Genomic DNA, 25,842 nt, shown 5'->3' on the forward strand with positions numbered 1-25,842 from the left:
TCATACATTTTTATGAGGAACACGACGGGTGTCCGTAGTATAGTGTTGTTTAAACTGCTTATCCATTTGATGACGTTTGAAGCTCCTTATATCACTCTATTTGTTGTGACCCTGTGAAGTGTTTTGTGCACTTTTGTTTGATTGTTCTTTTTTCTTTTGGGCATGGACGTCAGAGCAATGACACGTACCCAACTAACAGCCGCTGGACGTCAGAGTAATTTTGCACTAGAACATAACGTAATCACAGATCTTTATATTTTAAAATTATATTGACATATTTTTCGATGACAAGTGGCACAAGTAGAGCAGGATATACTTACCCTTCTATCATTCGACAATCCTCGGTAAAGTCCGCTACTGTCCTTCTATCCTTAGATGAGGGTACGGAATCGGCCGAGTTGTGACGAATGACTCTCCTGTAGCACCGATTTGACACTAGGTTGTTCGCCATGAACATGCATGAAATATTTGCCACTCGAAGTTTTAAGGAACCAAAAAAAATTAATCAATCAAATACTAGTTTTTTGGAAGGGTACAAATTATTTTCTCTTTATTCTTTTTTGTGAACTTTTATTTTTCTATTTCCTATGTTTTGGACGTATCGGAACATGTCCTTCGACCTTAAAGTTTTGTATCGCCCTTGGTATTTCGAAAAGGCGTTGGTTTATTTTTGAAAACAAGGTGGTGAAATGTTCACATTTCAATAAAGAAGTTGGAAAAAATACTCATTTAATACGTGTGCTTGTCGGATAAACTCTGACATGACCTGGAATCATTAATCTTTGTGTTTGTGAGAAAAAAAAGTTTTGGACAGATCGCATCAATAAAATTTCGGATATGATATGAACCTTATTCCTGTTTAAATATGATTCTGAAAGTAACATGACTTTTGCTATTGTTTTATCAAAATCTCACAAACATATATACATGTATATACAGCAGTAACTATAATTTCTTAGTACAGTGAACTTTTCTCTTTTAACTATGTTAAAAGACGTTATTCATAAATGTGTAAATGATTGTCTTTTTATTGGTTGTAAATTAAACTATAGATATAAAATGTCATATCTGAGAAGATTTGGGGTTTAATTTTATTTCATTTTAGATGTTATGATGAACACGAAACTCATTTCAAATGAGTCTCCATGTGCGGTCGGACAAAATGAAATTAAACAATCTTATTCAAAAATGCACAGATTAGTGAAATAAGTAAAATGAATGCAATGTAAAACGAAAAATAAATTTCAATTTGCACTTTTTATGCTATATTCTTTGATGATTAAATTGTGAATAGAATCTTAAGCTCAATCTCAGCTAATGCTAATTGAGGTCCATAAATAACTGAGTGGATTAAGTGCATGGAGTAATGTGATTATATACAACAATTCCACCAAGTTTTAATTTCATACGGATTTTTTTTATTAACGCTAAAACGTTATTTGAGATTAAGTATATAATTACATCTCCATGCTGGATCACTGGTGCAGGCTTCGGGTTTATTTATGTTGCTAATTTGAAAACGTAAGGTCACATACACATTTTAAATATCGGATTTCATAGCAAAATTAACATTACAGAATTTAGAAAAAAATGTATTAAAAACGAATTATTTGTTCTGAGAGATTTACTATGCACCAGGAACATAATATTATACATATTATGTTAGACATACTAGCTGTTCCCAGCTGTATGCACGATTAACTGTAAAATACGGACGTCAACCCTACTATCAACTAACGCTTGTTGGGTAGTCTGAACGCTGAACCCATGACAGCCATTCAGACTGACATTTTGAAATTGATTGGAAAATTTCCTGTTCCAATCATATTTCTTCTCCAAGATGATCCATGAAAGTAAGTGCAATTTCAATTCAGAATTAAAATGCATGTATAGTCATACTTTTTAATATTACATTTTAATCATACCAGCTCTCCTACGTTAGCATGCATGCATTTCTGTGTCATTTGGTCTCTTGTTGAAAGTTGTCTTATTAGCAATTTTACCACATCTTCTTTTTTATATTTTATAGTATTATAATATTTTTGCTTTATAAATAATTTGGTCTAGACTATCAATAAACATTAAATACTAGGATCGAAATTATCATCTAGTGTTGTAAAAGGAGTAGGTTCAGTAAGACCCCTTTTTGGCCTCAAAATATAGCAGTTTTACAAAATTGTGAAATTGTAATCTTTTAGCTATTTAAGGGAAAGTAAAATGCTTCTGCTACATAAATATGGGCTGTTTTTTTTACAATGCAATGCACATACATGTATATCGGGAACTAGCATAATTGATAGATTTTTTTCATATCTAAGTTTAAATGGGAGCATTGTTAATGACTTAATCAGTTAATATTTTCACATAACCTTATTGAATCAATTGAAATAGACATTTTTAAAGTGTTTAAAAAGTGCCCAAAATTTGTTGTAAGATTAACCTGAAATTTAAGACCAAAATCGACCCTAACCGGACCTACTCCTTTACAATTTAAATTAATATTTTTTGTCTCCGTGTTGAAGGCCTCACTGTGACTTTGCTATAAAGTATGATATAATAAATGCGTTGTTCCTTTGCTTTTTCTTTTTTTTTTGTTGCTGTGCATGTTCTGGTTTTATGTCATGGGTTGATACCTCATATCCTTTGTTTTTATTAGTATTCGGTAACCCAATATAGTATTCATTTCTTACACGAGTGTACTTATTGACTCAGTGTTCCCAAATTTCTTAGTCATTCATTGCGTGATTTGGTCATTGAAAAAAAGTTGATAACAACAATTTTATCTAATTAAACAAAAAGAATTTAATTGTTTAAAAGTATAATTTAATGTTTCCCCCACGTGATGCATCATCACAGCAGGTGCACTGCTTTATCAATACACATCTATTTTAGATAATTGCAGACGATAAAGACATATTTGTTATGTCCGGGTATATCATTACAATATTTTATAGAAAGGTGCTTTAATTAACGTCTTTTGACAATCCTTGCTTATTTTAATGCTCAATTTATACACAAGATTTGGAATACAAAACGTGAAATGTACAATAATAAATCTTATATTTTTTTTAAATGGTAAATAATTTATTAGGACCACACAATAATTATAAGATTTCAAATTAGAGTCGGTTATAATTTAATTTGGAATTAGATTTAGATTAATTCGAGCTTATAAATGGCACTTTAAAAAAGTTATCATTAAAAAAAAATTGAAATCAAAGAGTAGCGTTTTATATTTCCTGAAAGATATATGAGAGTACGGTGACTTACAATTCTTACATCGCCGTCATGTCATTTGCACTCTGGTGGAGTGCTGTTTGGCAATCATCTGATATCTCCGTATTTTATGTTTATGCTTAAACCATGTTTGCTAAATTTACTAGTATATGGTATATATAAAAGTACCATATAAAATACGATCAGAGAAGGTATCATAACATCATGGCTAATAAAAGAAACAGCCAACAAAAGTACACAATGCAATATAAAAAAAACAAATAATATTTGGTTGAGGCAAACTGAAGTTACAGAACGGAAACCAATTTTTGGGACGTACGGTCGAACAGACGGAATGGGTATACTCAATGTCCCCTCTCCGCTAGATAATGTGCTACACAATGTGGTACTCTGACTTTAAGTCTGTATCATAGAGAATGTGATGAATACGAGTTGTGTTCTGACTTTTAGAGGAATATCATAGTTCAATGATTTGTATAGTAAAATCCATGCATACTAGTAGATTATTTTTGCACATAGGGTGGTGTTCTGACTGTAAGAAGGTATCATAAATAATGTGCTACACATGGTGGTGTTATGACTTTAAGTAGGTGGCAATATTCCGACTCTAAGCAGTTATGTATCAAAGATAGTGTGCTACACAAGGCAGTATCATGAATTTAAGCAGGTATCATAAATAATATGCTACACAAGGTGATGTTCTGACTTCAAGTTTGTATAATAAATAATGTGCTACACAAGGTGGTGTTCTGACTACAAGTTAGTATCATAAATAATGTGCTACACAAGGTGATGTTCTGACTTCAAGATAGTATCATAAATAATGTGCTACACAATGTGGTGTTCTGACATCAACTTAGTATCATAAATAATGTGCTGCACAAGGTGGTATTCTGACTTCAAGTTGGTATCATAAATAATGTGCTACACAAGGTGATGTTCTGACTTCAAGTTAGTATCATAAATAATGTGCTACACAAGGTGATGTTCTGACTTCAAGTTAGTATCATAAATAATGTGCTACACAAAGTGGTGTTCTGACTGTAAGTAGGTATTATAAATAATGTGCTACACAATGTGGTGTTCTGACTGTAAGTAGGTATTATAAATAATGTGCTACACAAGGTGTTGTTCTGACTTTAAGTAGGTATTATGAATAATGTGCTACACAAGGTGTTGTTCTGACTTCAAGTTAGTATCATAAATAATGTGCTACACAATGTGGTGTTCTGACTGTAAGTAGGTATTATGAATAATGTGCTACACAAGGTGGTGTTCTGACTGTAAGTAGATATCATGAATAATGTGCTACACAATGTGGTGTTCTGACTGTAAGTAGATATCATGAATAATGGTGTTCTGACTGTAAGTAGATATCATGAATAATGTGCTACACAATGTGGTGTTCTGACTGTAAGTAGATATCATGAATAATGTGCTACACAATGTGGTGTTCTGACTGTAAGTAGGTATTATAAATAATGTGCTACACAAGGTGGTGTTCTGACTGTAAGTAGGTATTATAAATAAAATGCTACACAATGTGGTGTTCTGACTGTAAGTAGGTATTATAAATAATGTGCTACACAATGTGGTTTTCTGACTGTAAGTAGATATCATGAATAATGTGCTACACAAGGTGTCGTTCTGACTGTAAGTAGGTATTATGAATAATGTGCTACACAAGGTGGTGTTCTGACTGTAAGTAGGTATCATGAATAATGTGCTACACAAGGTGGTGTTCTGACTGTAAGTAGATATCATAAATAATGTGCTACACAAGGTGGTGTTCTGACTGTAAGTAGATATCATAAATAATGTGCTACACAAGGTGGTGTTCTGACTGTAAGTAGATATCATAAATAATGTGCTACACAAGGTGGTGTTCTGACTGTAAGTAGATATCATGAATAATGTGCTACACAAGGTGGTGTTCTGACTGTAAGTAGGTATCATGAATAATGTGCTACACAAGGTGGTGTTCTGACTGTAAGTAGGTATTATGAATAATGTGCTACACAAGGTGGTGTTCTGACTGTAAATAGATATCATGAATAATGTGCTACACAATGTGGTGTTCTGACTGTAAGTAGATATCATGAATAATGTGCTACACAATGTGGTGTTCTGACTGTAAGTAGGTATTATAAATAATGTGCTACACAAGGTGGTGTTCTGACTGTAAGTAGATATCATGAATAATGTGCTACACAAGGTGGTGTTCTGACTGTAAGTAGGTATTATGAATAATGTGCTACACAATGTGGTGTTCTGACTGTAAGTAGGTATTATAAATAATGTGCTACACAAGGTGGTGTTCTGACTGTAAGTAGGTATTATAAATAATGTGCTACATAATGTGGTGTTCTGACTTTAAGTAGGTATTATGAATAATGTGCTACACAATGTGATGTTCTGACTGTATGTAGGTATAATAGATAATGTGCTACACAAGGCAGCAGTGTCCTGACTTTAAGTAGGTATTATAAATAATGTGCTACACAAGCTGGTGTTCTGACTTCAAGTTTAATATTAGTGTCATAAATAATGTGCTACACAGGACGGTGATCTGACTGTTTCAGTAGGTATCATAGAAAATGTGCTTTACAAGGCTATGTTCTGACTTGTAGTAGGTATCTTAGATTTTGTACTACAAAAGGTGGTGTTCTTACTGTTTAATATAAAAAAGAAGATGTGGTATGATTGCCAATGAAACAACTGTCCAAAAGAGACCACTTTATCTAGGAGACCAAATTTAAGTTGGTATCCTAGATAAAGTGATGTACAGGGTGGTATCATAGATAATGTGCTGTATGATATTTTAAACTGTTTAAACTGGTGGTGGATTTTTTTGGTAATGACATTATAACCGTATATTCGATAGCCCCTTTTAGCGAAAACTTTACATACGGTGGAATATTTTTTGTGGGTACTAATTTTCGTGGAGATGTGATTTCATGGTTCTGCCAAAGTATGGATACTTTATAGAAATTTGTATTTCGTTGAAGATTTAAATTCGGGGTTCACCTGTATCCACGAAACCCACGAAAATTGGTATCCAACAAATATTAATGAATGCACACTCCACAGTACATAATCCTTGAACAGATATTTATATGGGGTAGTTAACATATGCACATACATGTTGTTTAAATGAATTAAGATAAGAAAGTACATAAAATACCATCAGAAATAGATGAACAGTGTCAAAAGGCTAAGATTTTTTTGTGAATTAAATTTTAAGGAATAGAACCAAAATACAGTATAGTTGTACAAACTACATTTGTTAAAAATTGTAACATTTATTTGTACTTAATCTTAAAAACAAACTGCATAAAAAATCTTTATTTAAAATCCACTTATTGAAGATAAAATAAATTTAAGATTGTATCATGGTTACATTTCTAAAATTTATGTGGCATGTCAACTACAAAACTTTTAGCAAGGTTTTGTCAGAAATATTTTTATTGGTTGAAAGCATTGGAATGCATGAATTTTATACCTTCATGTTTATTAGAAAATATATAAAATATTTTATTTGAAAAATTATACATTCAAATTATTTTTTTACTTGCATTATTCTTTATTACATGTGTCAAATATCTTATTTTGTAGTTGCAACCTGACCGATTTGAAGGTGTTGAAATGCAGTATGAATAATGTCAAACTTTACTGATGTAGTGAAAGGACTAAAAACTTGACTCTTTTTGTCAAGAACATCTTCTTTAATTTAGAAAGGGGTATAGGGCAAATTTGGCATTAATTTATTTCAATCTTTATTGAAATTCATTGTATCATAAATTAAAAAGTACTGGGTTTTTACGACAGTTGTCATATTTTTACAATAAAATGCGTCGCTGAGCACAGGCTGATACGATTGCAGAGGTTGAACCCTGAAGAGTTGGGGCAAATCTGGACACAATATTCTAGCTTGATACTTTCTAAATTCGGATTGTATTCACATTTCAAGTCACATTATAGGTTTCTGACTCAAAATACATGAGCATTCAGTAAAGATTTCTTCTTGAAAAATATGAATCTCTTAAAAAACTAGAGGCTCCAAAGAGCCTGTGTCGCTCACCTAGGTCTATGTGAATATTAAACAAAGGACGCATTTGAATTCATGACAAAATTGTGTTTTGGTGATGGTGATGTGTTTGTATATCTTACTTTACTGAACATTATTGCTGCTTACAATCATTCTATCTATATTGAACTTGGCCTAAGAGCTTCAGTGGAAAATGTTAGTTAAAATTTACAAATTTTATGAAAATTGTTAAAAATTGACTATAAAGGGCAATAACTCCTTATGGGGTCAATTGACCATTTAGGTCATGTTGACTTATTTTTAGGTGTTACTTTGCTGTACATTGTTTCCCTTTACAGTTTATCTCTATCTATAATAATATTCAAGATAATAACAAAAAACGGCAAAATTTCCTTAAAATGACTAATTCAGGGGCAGCAACCTAACAGCAGTTTGTCCAATCCATCTGAAAATTTCATGGCAAATAGATCTTGACCTGATTAACAACATTACTCCCTGTTAGATTTGCTCTAAATGCTTTGGTTTTTGAGTTATAAGCAAAAAACTGCATTTTACCCCTATGTTCTATTTTTAGCCATGGCGGCCATCTTTGTTGGTTGGCCGGGTCACGCCACACAATTTTTAAACTAGATACCCCAATGATGATTGCGGCCAAGTTTGTTTAAATTTGGCCTGGTAGTTTCAGAGGAGAAGATTTTTGTAAAAGATTACCAAGATTTACGAAAAATGGTTAAAAATTGACTATAAAGGACAATAACTCCTAAAGTGGTCAACTGACCATTTTGGTTATGTTGACTTATTTGTAGATTTTACTTTGCTGAACATTATTGCTGTTTACAGTTTATCTCTATCTATAATAATATTCAAGATAATAACAAAAAACAGCAAAATTTCCCTAAAATTACCAATTCAGGGGCAGCAACCCAACAACAGGTTGTCCGATTCATCTGAAAATTTCAGGGCAGTTAGATCTTGACCTGTTGAACATTTTTACCCCACGTCAGATTTGCTCTAAACGCTTTGGTTTTTTAGTTATAAGCCAAAAACTGCATTTTACCCCTATGTTCTATTTTTAGCCGTGGCGGCCATCTTGGTTGGTTGGCGGGGTCACCGGACACAATTTTTAAACTAGATACCCCAATGATGATTATGGCCAAGTTTGGATTAATTTGGCCCAGCAGTTTCAGAGGAGAAGATTTTTGTAAAAGTTAACGACGACGGACGCAGGACGACGGACGACGACGGACGCCGGACGCCAAGTGATGAGAAAAGCTCACTTGGCCCTTCGGGCCAGGTGAGCTAAAAATGAATAAGAAAAATTCCCTCTTGATGTCACTTTCCCCGAACTCACTTCCAGCCTTCCCTTTGTATTAGGAACCTTTTAGAACAATTTTAGAGAGATCCATACACTTAAACACAAGTCACTGTGTGGAAGCTATAAAAATGCTTGTTTTTGTCCGTTTTTTGGCAGCAGATTCTTGCATGCTTGGAACATTAATCCCCAAATCCAGCGGTTTGGTAATGTTGACTTATTTGAAGATCTTACTTTGCTGAACATTATTGCTGTGTACAGTTTATCTCTATCTATAATGATATTCAAGATAATAACCCAAAACTACATAATTTCCATAGTAGTACTAATTCAGGGGCAATAACCAAACAAAAGCTTGTCTGATTCGTCTATAAATTCTGCGACAGATGGATCTTAACCTGAGGAACATTCTCACCCATTGTCAAAGAGGTAGGACCAATTTGCCGGGGATTTTTTTTCAAAAAGTGCCGACAGAATGAAAATTACCATTAAAACAAAAAATAAAAATGCTTTTTGATCAATATCTCGATTTACATATATTATGAAATGTGTGATCAATAGTTAATTTAACCCTCAGAAAGGATGAAAGTCCAATATGCGGATTTTCGGGTGTATTTAGGTAGGAAAAACAGGGAATTCCCCCAGAAGGACATTTCAAACCAAAAAAAAGTTATGCTTTTTGTGACTGTTGTTATTCATTCTACTTTTTTCCCTCAAAAATGAAATTGGTTTAGTGTGTCCTTATAACATAAAAAACAACTTTTTAAAGAAAAAATAGTAACATCGATAAATTGTACCGATATATATACATAGCTTCTTAATATATATATGTATAAGCATCGCCGTAGCTCCATCAGTAGAGCACTGAACTACTAAAAACGCACTTTCTATTCATGTGTTTACATTTATTACATATTTGCAAGGAACAACTGCCGGTAAACTGATGTAGGTGCCTGTACATAACCAATAACACGAGAATTAATTTTATAGCAATGAAGCCTACATGTTGCGTGTGTTATATTCATATAACTTCAAATATTATAAGGCCATTGTATACAAGTTTCAAAACAACACAAACAATTTTTCGAAACCTTTTTTGAACACTCAACATGGTATTATATGTAACAAATGCAGTCAACAACAATGTTGTCGCCAATTCACAATCTGTATAGATACTAGTATTGATTTTTTTTACCACCGGCACCTAAGACATCATAAAATAAAACAAAACAACAGAACAAATCAATTACACTACAAATCGTGATTGTAGCCACGGTAAAACATCAAGAAGCTGTTGCATCTGTATCACAAGTTTCACAACGAAGGGCCGATTTGTTAAAATGACAGAAAAGACAATATAACATGTGTTAGTAACACAGGTCGATCTATGACCAACTGATGTATTTAAAGATGCTCTCCGGTTAAAATATATACATGTATTATGTTATCTTATCTTATAGACGATAAAACATTAAAAGACCAGGACAAATACAGATATACATATATTCAGAATGGGAAAATCACGATTTGAATTTGTACGATATTATTTGGGTCCTTGACAAGCATGAGAAAGTTAATAATAAAATAAAGTCAATATTAAAAAATCAATAGTCTTGGCCTTGTTTTTGTAGGAATACCTGTTCAAGGTATGAACATAAATAATGTGACTATTTTCAAGTACTATAATTAGCATCTATCGGGCTATTTAATATATGATTTACCTATCTTATCGAATGAAACAAATCTCCGGCAAATCGGCTCTACCTCTTTACTCAAGATGCTTTAGTTTCAGAGACATAAGCAAAAACTTCATTTTACTCCTTCGTTCTATTTTTAGCCATGTCGGCCATCTTGGTTGGCAGACAGGGTCATTAGCATACATAAGTGCACACAGTGGTATGTCTCACCTATTTTATTAACCATTGATATTATGTTGATAGTCCTAAATATAAAAATTTACTACAACTATCACATAAACTTAATTAACATGATTTAAGAAAATGAGGTCAAGGTCATATAAACCAAACAAGAAATACATGTTCACCTTACCATCATTTAATACACTAAATATAGTGGACCTATCGCTTATAGTTTCTTAGAAACAGACTTAATTACTAGTATGCTATATACATATACACATTCATGGATCTACAATCCGTCAATACCTGTAACTTTGCATTGCATGTAAGGTCATGTTTTGTCTCTGGCTGTTTATGACGTCTTTACACTAAATCCATTGGATGTGCACAGATTGATAGTTTAGTCTTAGATGCATGATTTGTTTTATTAGTTGTAAGTGGCTTTGAACTAGCAGTCAGATAACTGAGAGTACTCTCAGATCTGTTCCTAGTGTCTTTTTTTGTCGGCAAATACAAGTACCCTGCCACGTTCACTTGTATTTTTGTCCATCTGAAGAGTGAAGCCTTTTCCAACTGATTTTTATAGTTCGTTCTTATGTTGTACTGTTATATCACTGTTCAAGGTTAGGGGAGGGTTTGGATCCCGCTATCATGTTTAACCCTGCCACATTATTTATGTATGTGTCTGTCCCAAGTCAGGAGCCTGTAATTCAGTGGTTGTCTTTTGTTTATATGTTACATATTTGTTTCTTGTTCATTTTTTTTTATAAATAAGGCCGTTAGTTTTCTCGTTTGAATTGTTTTACATTGTCTTATCAGGGCCTTTTATAGCTCTCTATACAGTATGGGCTTTGCTTATTGTTGAAGGCCGTACCGTGACCTATAGTTTCTAATGTTTGTTTCATTTTGGTCTCTTGTGGACAGTTGTCTCATTGGCATGTTGTGTGCACTTATGTATGCTGATGACCCTGCCTGCAAACCAACATGGCCAACAAGCCACATTATTTATGTATGAGTCTGTCCCAAGTTAGTAGCTTGGTTTTTTGTGGATAGTTGTCTCATTGGCAATCATACCACATATTCTTTTTTATATTGAAAACTGGGTCTGTAATCAAAAATCTAAGTACATGTTTAGATTCAGCATATCAAAGAACCCCAAGAATTATTTTTTTGTGAAAATCGCACTTGGTTTAATTTTGGACCCTTTGGACCATAATGTAGACCCCATTTGAAAAAGGGACCAAAAATTATGAATCTACATACACAGTTAGATTCGGCATATCAAAGAACCCAAATTATTCAATTTTTGATGAATTCAAACAAAGTTTAATTTTGGACCCTTTGGGCCCCTAATTCCTAATCTGTTTGGACCAAAACTCCAAAAATCAATTCCAGTCTTACTTTTACGGTAATAAACCTTGTGTTTAAATATCATAGATTTCTATTCACTTATACTAGAGTTATGATGAGAAAACCAAGAAAAATGCTTATTTAGGCCCCTTTTTGGCCCCTTATTCCTTAACTGTTGGGACCAAAACTCCCAAAATAATTCCCAACCTTCCTTTTGTGTTCATAAACCTTCTGTTTGAATTTCATAGATTTCTATTAGCTTAAACTAAAGTTATAGTGTGAAAACCAATGTGTCTTCCGACGATGACAATGACCGCCAACGTCATACCAATATATGACAGCAAATTTTTTTTGCGGTCCTTTTAAACATTGAAATTTGAAAAAATACCAAAAAAAATACGTACATGATGAGCCCCTTAAAAAAATTGCACCCCTCAACATTTTGAACCCCCCTTGGAGCAGTTACCACATTACTGAATACCAGTTTTTCCTTTATAGTATGGAACATTGCAGTATAATTTAATGGAAATCCATACACTTAAAAGCAAGTTATTGACTGAAAACTACCTAGCCCTTTTTTGCCCTTAATTCTTGCATGTTTGGGGCAACTATCCGAGAATTCAATCATAGCCTTCCCTTTGTGATATATGGAACCTTGTGGTACAATGTCAGATAGATTCGTACACTTTCACACAAATAATTGTCTGGAAACTTCAAAAATGCTGTTGGCACCATAATCCCTAAAATGAATCCCAACCTTCTACTTGTGGTATTCAACATTGTGGTACAATTACAGAGCAATCGAAATACTTAAACACAAACTAGAAAAAGCTTGTTTTGGGCCAAATTCAAGTTATCATGCTGACCACTGGTTGTTTTCTGAACATATTAAATTTCTTTTAGCCTTGCTTCATTCATCAGGATCTCTTGGCAGATTTTTTTTTGTACCTCATACTTCCATTTTGTCAAATATGAAAATCAACTATTTACATCTCAAAAAATCCAAGGGAAATAACTCAAAACAAAATAATGTTGTATCAAAACATAACTATCACATGAATTTATATATATCATACCCTATAGTGTGTTATTTTCGCGGATAGAACAAAATTGCCAAATAAATTCCGCCAAATTAAAGGTGTACATGCAAAGGTATTGACAAAACTTTTAAATCAGCTTAAATAATAACTGCCAAAATATTTTGTATACCTTAATCAATGAAATCTCGACATTTTATGACGCGAAAATAACATGCTATACAGTATATAATGACTGATCATCACTAAATAATTATTAAACAATTTATTAGGTTATGTTTAAATTGACACATGATTTAATGATAACATGGTTGTAAAGATAATTGATTAATACTTTCATTTTACGTATATAATTCAAAATCAATTCTTTTAGAGTTATAAAATTGTCCATCTGCTCCCACTTTTCTAACAAAGACTCCATCAGGAAAGTAGTCCTCTTCTGCCCAATCACACATCTGTTGACTAGTGTATGGACCATGGATTTCTTCTTTATCTTCATTTTCCCATTTATATTCCCACTTGACCTCATTTGAATCATCTTTGGTGTCTCCTCCTCCTCCTGTCAAAGATAATGAAGAAAAAATTAACATTTGGTGGGTTTCTGGATTTATCATCAACATGAATGCTCAAACCCATAAATTTAAGTCGAGGATTTATACAGCTGGATGTGTAGTATAAATAAATGTGAATAATCAGTTTACTTGCTTCTGTAAAAAAACAGAATGTTTGAACCACGACCTCAGTTTTGATTGTTGAAAGGCTCTTAATTGCTATATTAAATTACTAATCCATTCAGCCAACATTATATTCATTTATACATATTATCAATATCAAGTAATTCTTGTGTGTGAACATAACTCCAAACTTGGTATTAACCCTTTTCTCCATAATGACGCCTTTTGACGCCATCCCCCTTACTCCATAATGACGCCTTATGATGCCTGTGTAGTACCTCAGTTGAAACACTTTGACTACAAAGTGTCTGCAGTTGACTTAATAAAATTTGTATCCACTATGAAAAGGAATATCAGAGGAATATCGGACTTAAATTTATTTGATGAAATAATTATTTTTCGCAATGCCTTAATACTTTAAAGACCAGACAATTTCTAATAAAAGTCTCTATTTAATAATTTTATATGTTAAAAATTCAACTATATATTTTATCAACAAATGTACCTACTGACCCTATTTTATTTTGCCATGTATAAAGTATATTAGTTTTGTTTGCCTTGTACATGTAATAACATATTTAGTAACAATACCTACCTTTATCTTCCTTTGTTTCAGACTTCCCAACAATATCTGATTTAGTTTCGTCAGAAAACTTCACTGATTTCTCCTCTTTTTTGGAATCAATACTATCAGCAAACATATCTAATGCATCGTCATCATCAATACCTTCAGGAATAACCGTCCGTGATTCTTCTGATGATTTTGTTGCCTTAGTAACAAGAAAGTTTAACTTTTCACATGTTAATTCATATGCATCCATATTCCCATTAGAGATCAGTCTATTGGCCAATTCAGTCAATTTTTCAAAATTTATCTTATCTTCTTCTGACTGAACATCTTTAAGTTCAACTTTTTGTTTTTTCAGCTTTAGACGTTGACTTGCAGAGAGTTTCTCGCCTTTTGCTCCCAATCTCCTTAATGCTTTTAAGATTGTCTCCCCTGGTTTTAGAAGATTTAAAAGTTCTTTGTAAATCTCTGTTTCATCTAATGGTGTTTCCTCGTCAGATTCATCATCATCATTTTCATCTTTTTTTGTTCTTTCCTTTATTTTAACCCAATCTATATTTTCTATCCAGCTGTCTTTAATGCCCTTTAAAATATAACAATCATAAAATAAACTATTAAAATAAAACTTTGATTATAGACCCTTCTTTTAAATTATGTGTCATCTTTTGCTTTTAGGTACAAATGTAGTAGTCAGCTTGTTCATCAATGGACTGAGCACACTGCACATTTTATCTAGATAAGAAAAGGAGGTTTGTGCACACATAAAACAGGTTGTCTTATATTGGCATACATCATCTTATTTATAAATTTATCGTAAATTATCACATATTTGTTATGAATACCTTAGATTTTGCATATGCAATAACCTCAAAATTGCCCAAGGCAAAAAAGAGATATTGATATTGTGCCCTGTTCCTAATGACGTGACGTCATTGCCTCCTAAACAACACGTTTGTGATAGATTGCTTAAGATTTTACCTTTTATGTATCATTAAATTGTTATAATTGACCTTTTTTCTCTTTTCTGCAGAACTTAAATACGTGATAAAAAGATTATAACATGTCTTTTCCATATTGGCCTGGGGCCGATATGGGAGTTTCGGGATGATACCAGGGCCAATATGGAAAAGGGCATGTTATAATCTATACTTATCTGTAAATTTTCTTGTTTAAATGGTGTTTTAGTTTGTCATATATTGGCCTTTAGGAGCTTGCTGTGTGATATGAGTTTTTCAACATTGTTGAAGGCTGTATAGCAACCTATAGCTGTGATCTTTTACTTTTATTGGTCTCTCAGAGTTGTCTGATTTTTAATTCTAGCGTCACTGATGAGTCTTTTGTAGACGAAACGTGCGTCTGGCGTAATTATTAAATTTTATTCCTATGATGAGTTTATCTGATACCACTTCTGCTTATTATTCCCCTACTGATGAGGTTAAAAAAGACTTTAGGTTTGCACTCTGTCTGCATGTCTGCCTGTCTCAGATTGCTTGTTTTTATATGACATGTATGTAATACGACCACTTTCTTTTGCCATTACCAAGTCAAGCTATATGGACCATGTAGTAGTCCTTGTTGTTTGCCTGCGTTTGTTTTTTCTGAGGTGTTACCTTTATAAATTATTGTCTACCTATTACTTGTTTTCAAGAAAGCACATATATCCTATTACTTGTTTTCAAGAAAGCACATATATTTGAAAATTGTCATGGCTATGTTTTGTACATTTTTACTAAAGTTGTATAATTTCAAAATATATAAAAGGCATCAATTAAACCAAACTATACAATTAATTCTCTGTAACAAGGGTATTTGGCATAAACAAAATTTTGCAGTACAATGTATTTGAAAAAAAAACCAAGGAATTGTTTGTATCTGGAATAATTATGGAATTCTGATCAATTTTCCAAAATTCTAAATTATTCCTGATTAAATATAATTCCATGTTAAATCAAAGTGATGGATATCACTCATGGAAAGATTAGAACAGTAGTTTGAATTATTTCATACTAAGGTATGGTGGGGAAAAATGAACATTTATAAAGCTATATAGCTGAAAATTGCATTTACAGCAGCAGCTGGTCTTTAGAAAGAAACTTGCTTTTCCAGTATGAGGATAAATGAGCTCAAATTAAATAATATGGGTCTCTAAATTTGCAGAGGTTATATGGCATTGAAAATTAAAAGTTTTAGAGTGCCTTTTGATCAAATTTTAAAGTATTTTTCAACACAGGGCATTTTCAATTTTATTTTTCAACGTAAACCAATTAAAAAACTTATTTTATTGAAATGTGGATTCTTTCTTGATTGCAAAAATATATATTTACTTCTAATAAAAATTCAAATGACTAAAATAGACATAATGATTGATTGAAAGTAAACTAATAAACAATGATTTGTTATAATTAAAAGTTTATAAATTTTAAAACTGTTTCAAGCCAATTCCTGATAAAAAAAAGTGAACTAATCTAAATTGTTGATTAATTACAGATGATTGTTGGATATTTATCAAGAAAATTATAGGCCATACTTGAATACCTTTTATATATTCATATTTATATTCATATTTCATTTTTTTAAGATTTTGTTAATACATTAATCATTTATCTTTCAGATATAATTTACAGAATCACTTTATGTAATGTAGATCAAAAGTAATTGGCAATAAATAAATCTACCATCCTTATAAATATCAAACAAATAATATACACATTTGTGTATTCAATTATGAAGTCAAATACTTGAATGTATATTAAGAATTAGATGCATATTGGAGTGTATAATTATGTAAGACTGAGGTTGATAGGTAATGTGGTCAATTTGATTGGCAGTTTAGGAGGTGGGGCATTGTAATTAAAGCTCCACCTTGTCTCTGATTGTTTAGTGATAATGACAGTTGTCAATCATACTAGTTGAATAGCCAGTCAAGGTTTGTTAAAAACTTCCATTTGTACTAGTTGAATTAATACCCACTTACCTAATCAAAATGTTTTTAAAAAAGCCTGCACATCAACACACCTTAATGAAATACATTCTTGAATCAACTGTTCCAATAATATACCCAGTTTTTTCAGTTTATTTGTGTATTATGTGCACATACATTAGAACCATAGGGAACTATATTTTAGTGTGAATACCATAAGTAACAGTAGGTAACCTGTCCTGTTGTTAGGGAGGGTGGTGCCTAAGTAAAGATTTAGAACAAGTTCTAATCTTTCCAAAAATGATTTATTTGAAATTGATCTCAATACAAACCTGCTTCTTATCATGGATATACATTCCCTGTTTATCAAAATGTCCTTCCTCTAGTTCTTCTTTCATGTTGAAGGGTGTTATTTGTATTTCTCCATCAAAATCCATGGTGCCATCTTCTTGGCCTAAAAAAAGACAAGAAGAAGTAAATCAAATTGTACTTTTAATCTAAATCTCACCTATTTCTGTATATGCCTTTAAACATTAAATCAGTCTAATGCCTAGAAATCTTTGATTTTTTTGTTGTAATGTACATTTTGAAATATAGCATTACAAAAATTGCAATACATGTACTATGCAAATGGAGTATTTTTATACCTTCAATGTAAAAAAAACATCATATTTTTTTTTATATATGATGATTGATTATTGTTCTTTTAATGCCACTTTAGAGCTGTTTCTTGGCGGCCAGCTTTTATTGGTGAAAGAGTGCCAGGAGAAAACCAGTGACCTTTGATAGGAAAACTGACAATCCTAGTCAATCAATATTGGAGTCCAGTGCATCAACAAGAGTGGGGTTTTGACTCACAACCTTAGTGTGGACTGGTTTATGATTACAGTAGTAATTACTTTTGACCAATCGGCTAGAGAGGCCCCAGATTCACATGTATATCTACATATGAATATGTTTGTTTTTGGATAAATCTTCAATAGCTTTTCTTTCTATTATCATCAGGGCTATTGTTTAGTTAGTAACAGCATACATCATGTACATTTTCCTATATTTTATGAATTAATTGACAGACGTCAAATTTTTTTCTGGAAAAGGCATCAGTTGTAACAGCTTCCATGATGTATCAACATGATCATAAACCTTATTGATATTTGGAAATCTGTCCCGCTTGAACTTTTGACGTCTACAACAATCACTTAGAACTCCATTGCGGCTTCAGATATTTTCTACTATGATTTCATACCTGTCAACCTCTGAAAATGAAAAGTCAGGTCATGACCTGCATTGAGAAAAAAAATCTCAGGTCATAACGAGTACGACTTTTTGCGGGCTCAATTGAAGAACAAAAATATGTTTACATATAATTTATACAGTCAATATGTATATGAAACAGTTAGAACATGTATACAAGTTTATTTCAGACTATTGTTATATTCCATAGTAGCAGACTTGGCATTCTTTAAAAGAACTGCACTTGGTTTCAGTTCATAGCAATGCAAATGTGTATTCATTTTACAAGAAAGAAGAGCACACAGTGTATTCTTATTAAGATCAGCCGTAAACTCTGTAGCTATTTTCTTTACTAAAGAAAATGCCCTCTCACTGTCTGCATTGCTGTTTGGCAAAACCAGTAATGTTTTAGCAAGTTTTGACAAAACAAAAAATCTTGGCTTGTTAAGAAAAATGTCATGCAACTTGGACATTTCTCCCCAAAATGTACCAATGTCAGTTTCAGGGGAAGTGCAAAGTGGAAGTTCATCTAATGGGGTCAACTGATAGTCACTGAACTCATCTTGTAGCTTGTTGAAAATATCGTTACGTAGCTCAGGTAAACAGTCCTACATTTTGACTTTTGATTACATTGAAAAAGACCGATAAAACCGAAGATCGTATTACTTCTAAATACCGGAAACAATTCCGGTCAGAAATCCGGGTGAAACGGGTAATGTTAGAAATTCCCGGGACCCGCCGGGTAAAGAAAAACTCCCGGGTGAGAGGTGAAAATAACGGGTGTCACCCGCCTAGAAATGGCAGACAAATTTCAAATTGTGCACCTTTTCACTATCCATGCTATCAGAAATCTGTCCAGGTTGACCCAAGAATCTGTCCCTCTTGCACTATTGACGTCATACAACAATCACTTTTCAATTATAGTGTCAGATATTTTGTATAATGACGTCAAAATTTTACGGGACCCTTTGTGACATCTGGTAGTGGAGGACAAAAATGTTCCTCGAGATTCCACCAGTTGAGATGCACTCCTTGATTGACTGCAAGCAGACCCATGTACTCTCCCTAATGACTAATGGAGATGTGTCCTTTACAATATTATCCCACCATCAGAACAATCCCCACATAACACCGCCCAAGGAAGTGTGTAGGACACCAGTAAGTCTGTTATTATAGTGGAGGAAGCCGCAGTACTCCCTGAGAACCACCAGGCTTCTTGGCGAGAACAGACAACCTGAAAGAGTTTTCAGAAGATTGATCTCCTTGTCAAGCTGGGAACAACTTTGCCTACCATGGCCTCCAAAGTATCCCATCTAGTTTTTTTAACTCCAGTCTGGATACCAGAGATGTGTGTGGGAGGGTGAAAAGCACTCAACTGACAGTGGTGGATTCAGAGGGGGCGTAGAGGGTGTACGCCCCTCCCTTTGTTCGGAATTTTTTTGTTGTTTTTTTGTGGGGGGTAAAAATGATAAATCAGACTAGACTTCGTGTGTGACAATATGATAGGCTAAAAATATATATATAAATATATATAAAATATATTTATATTTATATTGATGATTATATATTCTTAAAATGTTTATTAAATTGAATAAAATAAATACAGGGGAATATCTATTAAGAAAATCATGACCTTGTAAAAGGTTGTTCAATTGACCGCTACTGCATATGAAATATTTACATGCAGATCATGAGGTGACATGTAACAATTAGTTAAACACTGGACATACGTGTATTGCATACCATGTGGAGACATGTAGCAATAACAATTAGTTAAAACACTGAACATACGTGTATTCTTTGACCATCGATTTCCAGGTTGGTCAAAACATGTCATTTAGAGACAACTTAATAGATATTCATCCCTGCATCTTTTGATTTAAACTATAATGGTCAAATTAATAGAAACCTTGATACTGTTTATATTCTGTATATATACTTGTGTATTTGACTGTATAGAGGAGACCGTCCGTTATGGACACTGGTCCAGACGGGCTTGAATAAACTACTATTCCAAATAACCATGTGTTGTGTTACATATGGTTATTTTTGGTTAACCGTGACCACAGGATAATAAGGTAAAGTGACTTTTTATTTGATACTCTTTATTTGATTTCTCAAAATGGCTAAACAACAATTTAAGGTTAGGTCTGTTTTTCAAAATTTAGAAACAAAAGTTCAAAGTTTCACTCAAAAGGTATTTAAAAAAGGCATTAATTCGATTGAAAGCTTTGATGGTTCAAAATCAGACAAATTAGGAATAGGTGTATCAGATGTGAGCACAATTGTTCATGATCAAGATGCTGATTAACTCATTAAAAAATGTTTTATAAGATAATGTTTTTTTAGGCGACAATGTAGATATTTTTTGTCATAAATCAAGGGTGAAGGTACTTATAATAGGTATTTGATTGTTTAAATCAATATAAAAGACAGGCAACTTTGTAGATATTTGATAGTATAAGTCAATATATAAGTTTTGCGTACATATTGTAATGGTATAATGAGAAGTTTTATATGCTGTTTCTTAAAAGACAGAATAGATATTTAAATAAAAAAAAACCAACAACACTTGAATATTAATATTTAAGAATTAAATAACAATAGGTAAAAATATTTTTAAGATGTTGGTTATATTTTAAAGTATCTAAATGCATGAATAATGATAATATCAAAACATTTTAAAATATATCTTGATTTTGAATATAATAATTTAATTTTTGATTCATATTTTGAACTGTTTTCTGAAGAGACAATCAGTAATTCTAAAATATGCGCGCCTATATACATTGGTATACGAAAGTTTCACAAGAACACTTTTGGCGACGGATTTAAGGGTATTTCTGCGATGTTATAATCATATGGTTGTTTAAATATGGTTGACGCAGTTTGGTAAGTGCGTAAGCACATTTGTTTAGAGAAACAAAATATTCTATGGTATTTAGAATCCAAACCTTTATTTTCGCACAGTTATTGTGGTATTTTTAAAGAATGACGGACCTATCTTCAGAAAATAGCGCCTAAATGATTAAAATTGATATAAGTGGTAAGTCCACTCTTAGGGAAATGTAGGTTTCTATAAGTTTTAAAAGTATTGACAGTTTTTAGCGATAGATGAAATATAGGATTATTTATAGAGAACATAAATCTATAGTAAGGGTTAAAAATGAAAATGTTTTCATAAGAAAACAATTAAGGATTTAAAATATGGAAATAAGTATCATATGATTAATCGTTATAAACAAATATGACGCGATACATCTTCCGCAAATATTTTAATGTGATGCTGATTAAATTAAAAGAAAATTAGCAAACCAAGAAAAATGAGAAAACATAGAGGAATATAAGGTCATCTATAACTTCCCCGTTTAATGAGATGACAAATGATTTTATTTCTGAGAGATAAAGTGTAGAAAGTAGTCAAAATATATTTGTTGATGAAATTATAACACCAAAAAATAAATCATAAGTTTGAAAGAAAAATCAATTAATGTTTAACTTTTTCTCAAACATATCTTGTTATCTTGATAAAATGAACGACTAACATGTCGTAGTTGTAGGCTTCGTGATGATTGTTTTTAAATAAATATATGTGTATATAAAATAATTTTATTTTGATTAATCATTCTAATTCTCGCTTCAGATTGCTCGATGAAAAATTGTTGATTGTTTAGAAATCCTTTAAATATCAGTAATCTCTGAATCACAGTTTTGTTATGAAAAAGGAAGGAAAGTGAAGGTTGAATGTCAAACCTCAATTAAACAATTGTTCTATTCAAAGACTAGAGAAAAGTTTATCTTATTAGCTTATTGTTTAAGTATTTGAGTTTATTTTTGTTGTTCTTACTTTAAGTAGATAACATATCGATAAGTTATTTTTTCAAAATTAAAGCAGTGAGAACTTGAGGACGACTTTGAACTATCAAATTTAGTAAATGCATTAATTAATTTTGTTGCTATATTTATAGGTATTTTGTTATTAAAATATTCTTAAGTGTAATAATAGGTGTTTAGCCAAGAGAATTTAGTAAGAGAGAGATTCAAATAGTCACACGATACCTTGGTGGCAATCAAATGATGTCAACTGATGTTGAGGGCGATGGTACTGCCTACAGAGATGTTGAAATAGCTTCTGCACCATAACTAAGAACCAGCCACTAAGAACCACTATCCAGTATTGGATATTGGCTTTGATCATTGGACACAACGCAGACGTTTAGATGTACATAAAACTATACGATCACATAACTTTATATTGGTAGAGGGAATCGTTCTACAGCAGCACAGGTAGATTTTCCTGTAATGTTTCAGCCGGTGATAACTGAGTAACCTAGTCAGGGACTCTGAATTAACAGAGTAGGTAAGCTAGGTCAGTTAGGAGTAAATCAACAACGGATGGTGGATCACATGAAGGACGGATGGTGGATCACATGAAGGACGGATGGTGGATCACATGAAGTACGGATGGTGGATCAAATGAAGGACGGATGGTGGATCACATGCACGTCGAAGTTACAAACAACGGATGGTGGATTACATGCATGCTGGATGGAGTTTCAACAATGGATGGTGGATCACATGCACGTCGAAGTTATAAACGACGGATGGTGGATCACATGCAAGTCGGAATGATTGCAGAACTTCTAAATGACGGGAATTGGTGTCGCAGATAAACAAATGGATTGTTGGAGTTGACAACGACGATCAGAGGAGCAGTTCACTGGAGTCGGGGTTATGAAGACGGCCCGCACTTGATGGTTGCGCCTTTTTCTAGGAATAAGAAGTTCCAATAGTTGATGTTACGAACATAGTTATTCACACAAGAATTGTATGAACTATACATTGCTGAATATTTAGATGTGGTTGAACTTTTGAAATGATTTTATTTATGAATATTTTTGTTGTATTTGGGGAAATTTGCAAGCATTCATATTGTCACCGATTTTAACTAAAATATAAATTATATTTCTTAAGAAAGGGAGGAATGTGACAATATGATAGGCTAAAAATATATATATAAATATATATAAAATATATTTATATTTATATTGATGATTATATATTCTTAAAATGTTTATTAAATTGAATAAAATAAATACAGGGGAATATCTATTAAGAAAATCATGACCTTGTAAAAGGTTGTTCAATTGACCGCTACTGCATATGAAATATTTACATGCAGATCATGAGGTGACATGTAACAATTAGTTAAACACTGGACATACGTGTATTGCATACCATGTGGAGACATGTAGCAATAACAATTAGTTAAAACACTGAACATACGTGTATTCTTTGACCATCGATTTCCAGGTTGGTCAAAACGTGTCATTTAGAGACAACTTAATAGATATTCATCCCTGCATCTTTTGATTTAAACTATAATGGTCAAATTAATAGAAACCTTGATACTGTTTATATTCTGTATATATACTTGTGTATTTGACTGTATAGAGGAGACCGTCCGTTATGGACACTGGTCCAGACGGGCTTGAATAAACTACTATTCCAAATAACCATGTGCTGTGTTACACGTGAACTTTGCCATTTTCCGAGTATTTAATTTTTATCAAATATGCGTTGAAAAAATGACACTCGGTCATTTTGAAATTCAAATTACAGTAATACACATTGCTTAGGCTGAGAATGTCACGACAATCAGGAAACCTTCAAAGCGACACACAGGTTGGAGCAAGAAAGTATTGACTTCTATGTCACTATTCCACCAAACAGAAAGTAAAAGTAAATACTCTATAGACTATTACACTCTCATGAAAAAAAAAAAAAAAAAAAGTTCCACAATATTATTGACCTACGAATACATGTTTATCCCCAAATGCCCCAGCCTATTTTATTAATAACAAAGTTGAATAATGATCCTCAGTCAATATAAGCTCCAGAAAGATTTCAAGTCTCATGTGCGAACCATTTGATTTGAGGAGGCAGTCTGAGATATTTGAGAGAAAAAAAAATTGACTCTAATTCTTGCCTTAAACAAAAATTCTGGCTGTATCTGGATTGAAAACAATAGTCTTGTCCACGTGTTTGCTATTAAAAACGAAAATTTTCAACAAAATTATTTAACATGAAATGAACATAATGAATAAAAACGGGTGTATTTTTTGTGACCGGGGTTTGCATGATTGACTGGAATGTCTGTTTCGACGGACTTATACATATTGAATACTTTTTTCAAAACAAGACCGTAACCTGCCTGCTGGTGTGACCTTTGTCTTTATTTGTCATTCACAACTTTGTTGTCATTTCAGACACTTTCGTAGTCTTTGGTAGATTTGGAACCCCTCACTTCGGTTCCCTAAGTTATGTTGGGTGAAACATATCAATCGAATATTTTGATAATAACTGCTTGTTTGCCATTTTTAACTTGTGTAAGTCGTATTGTAAATTTCATAATATACGTGTAAATAGCTTTGGATCAATACTATCATTTTATGATAGACAAATAATAGGGAGAATACAGCATAAAAAATGTCCAACCCTTACACTTTACAGCAACTATAAAATATACATGCCCCTAGCCATGAACCGTAAATTAGTGCATATTACACTTATTTTATGTTTTTTAGCCCAAAAAAGGTCCCAAAATTTTTTCTCCTTGCTCTGCTCGCCAAAAATTTGAAATCTTCAACCCCCCTTTCAAGACGTTATAATTATTTGAACTACCTACTGTCAGTAAGTACTGATGAACTGTAAATTTGACGTCTCGAGTGAGAATCAAACTCGGGACATTCAATATCATTGATAAATACTGTATAGCCATCGGTTTTAACCACTAGACCACATACCACATAATATTGATAGATGTATAAATTGTGAGGCAAATGAGAATATTCTTGTACAGGGAGATAACTCTTCACGTTTTTTTACCACTAAAGCAGTCTGCACCAAAAACTTTTTCAACTACTAGTCCGAAGACCAATATCCTGACATTTTTCTTAGTGGTCCAAACAAAGTTTTGCAAAACTTACTAGTCTGAATGAAATTTTACTAGTCTGGGGCATCGGACTAGTGGCTAACCGTGTAGTCCTATAACATATGACCTCGGAGGCTTTATTCACTATTTACATTTGCTGTTCTGATATTTTCTTTTTACTATCAATGTGCCACCCGATTAGACAAAAAATAAAAAATGAAAATATCAGCATGAAAACGTTAAATAGTGAATATATAATGCGAAGTCATATATTATAGGACTAGCTAACCGTGCAGACTGCTAAAGTCGTACCATGGAAGTCATTATTGATATTTAGGAATAAATGTGGTAAATTTTCAGAGATTTGATTTGAATTATATATCAAGACCACAAAATAGTGCTATGATCTTGATAAAAACATGAAAGGAACAAGTCTGATAGATACGAGTGAAATTCCGAGTTGCTTGCAAACCTTCAATATCATCTTCGTCCAAAATGTCATATTTTCCAGTGTTTTCATCTTCTTCGTCACTATCTAAGGAATGTTTATCTTTGAATCTCCGGGCTGCTTCGTCGTCTAAATCTTCGAAATCTCTCAAATCCTCTTCGCGGTCTTGTTCAAATCGTTTTCGTTTCGACATTTTTAGAATTTTCATAATCTGAATTTTCA

At 32.6% G+C, this 25,842-nt stretch overlaps 1 protein-coding gene across 2 annotated transcripts; it reads right to left on the minus strand.

The window, feature by feature from the left end:
• Positions 1-13,093: 13,093 nt before the first annotated feature.
• LOC134680723 (CD2 antigen cytoplasmic tail-binding protein 2 homolog) lies at positions 13,094-25,813 on the minus strand. 2 transcript variants are annotated; one of them, XM_063539924.1, is made up of 4 exons: positions 25,645-25,813; positions 17,338-17,459; positions 14,113-14,668; positions 13,094-13,399 (listed from the first exon to the last, which is right to left on the minus strand). In XM_063539924.1, the coding sequence occupies exons 1-4, from the start codon at positions 25,811-25,813 to the stop codon at positions 13,185-13,187; spliced, it is 1,062 nt and encodes a 353-aa protein (XP_063395994.1). In that variant the 3' UTR covers positions 13,094-13,184. The 2 variants fall into 2 exon arrangements, with proteins under 2 accessions (XP_063395994.1, XP_063395993.1); XM_063539923.1 differs by having other exon boundaries at positions 13,094-13,402.
• Positions 25,814-25,842: the final 29 nt, after the last annotated feature.

This window comes from Mytilus trossulus, chromosome 8 (genome assembly GCF_036588685.1).
Source record: "Mytilus trossulus isolate FHL-02 chromosome 8, PNRI_Mtr1.1.1.hap1, whole genome shotgun sequence".
NCBI classification, from domain to species: Eukaryota; Metazoa; Mollusca; class Bivalvia; order Mytilida; family Mytilidae; genus Mytilus; species Mytilus trossulus.

Bases quoted from the DNA above. Each gene is read 5' to 3' on its own strand.
- LOC134680723 (XM_063539923.1), bottom strand. From the start codon at position 25,813: ATGTCGAAACGAAAACGATTTGAACAAGACCGCGAAGAGGATTTGAGA. The intron at 17,460-25,644 runs GTTTGCAAGCAA...GTCTTTTTTTAG, and splicing joins GGACGAAGATGATATTGAAG to GCCAAGAAGATGGCACCATG. The intron at 13,403-14,112 runs GTAGGTATTGTT...TATCTTTGACAG, and splicing joins TGAAACAAAGGAAGATAAAG to GAGGAGGAGGAGACACCAAA.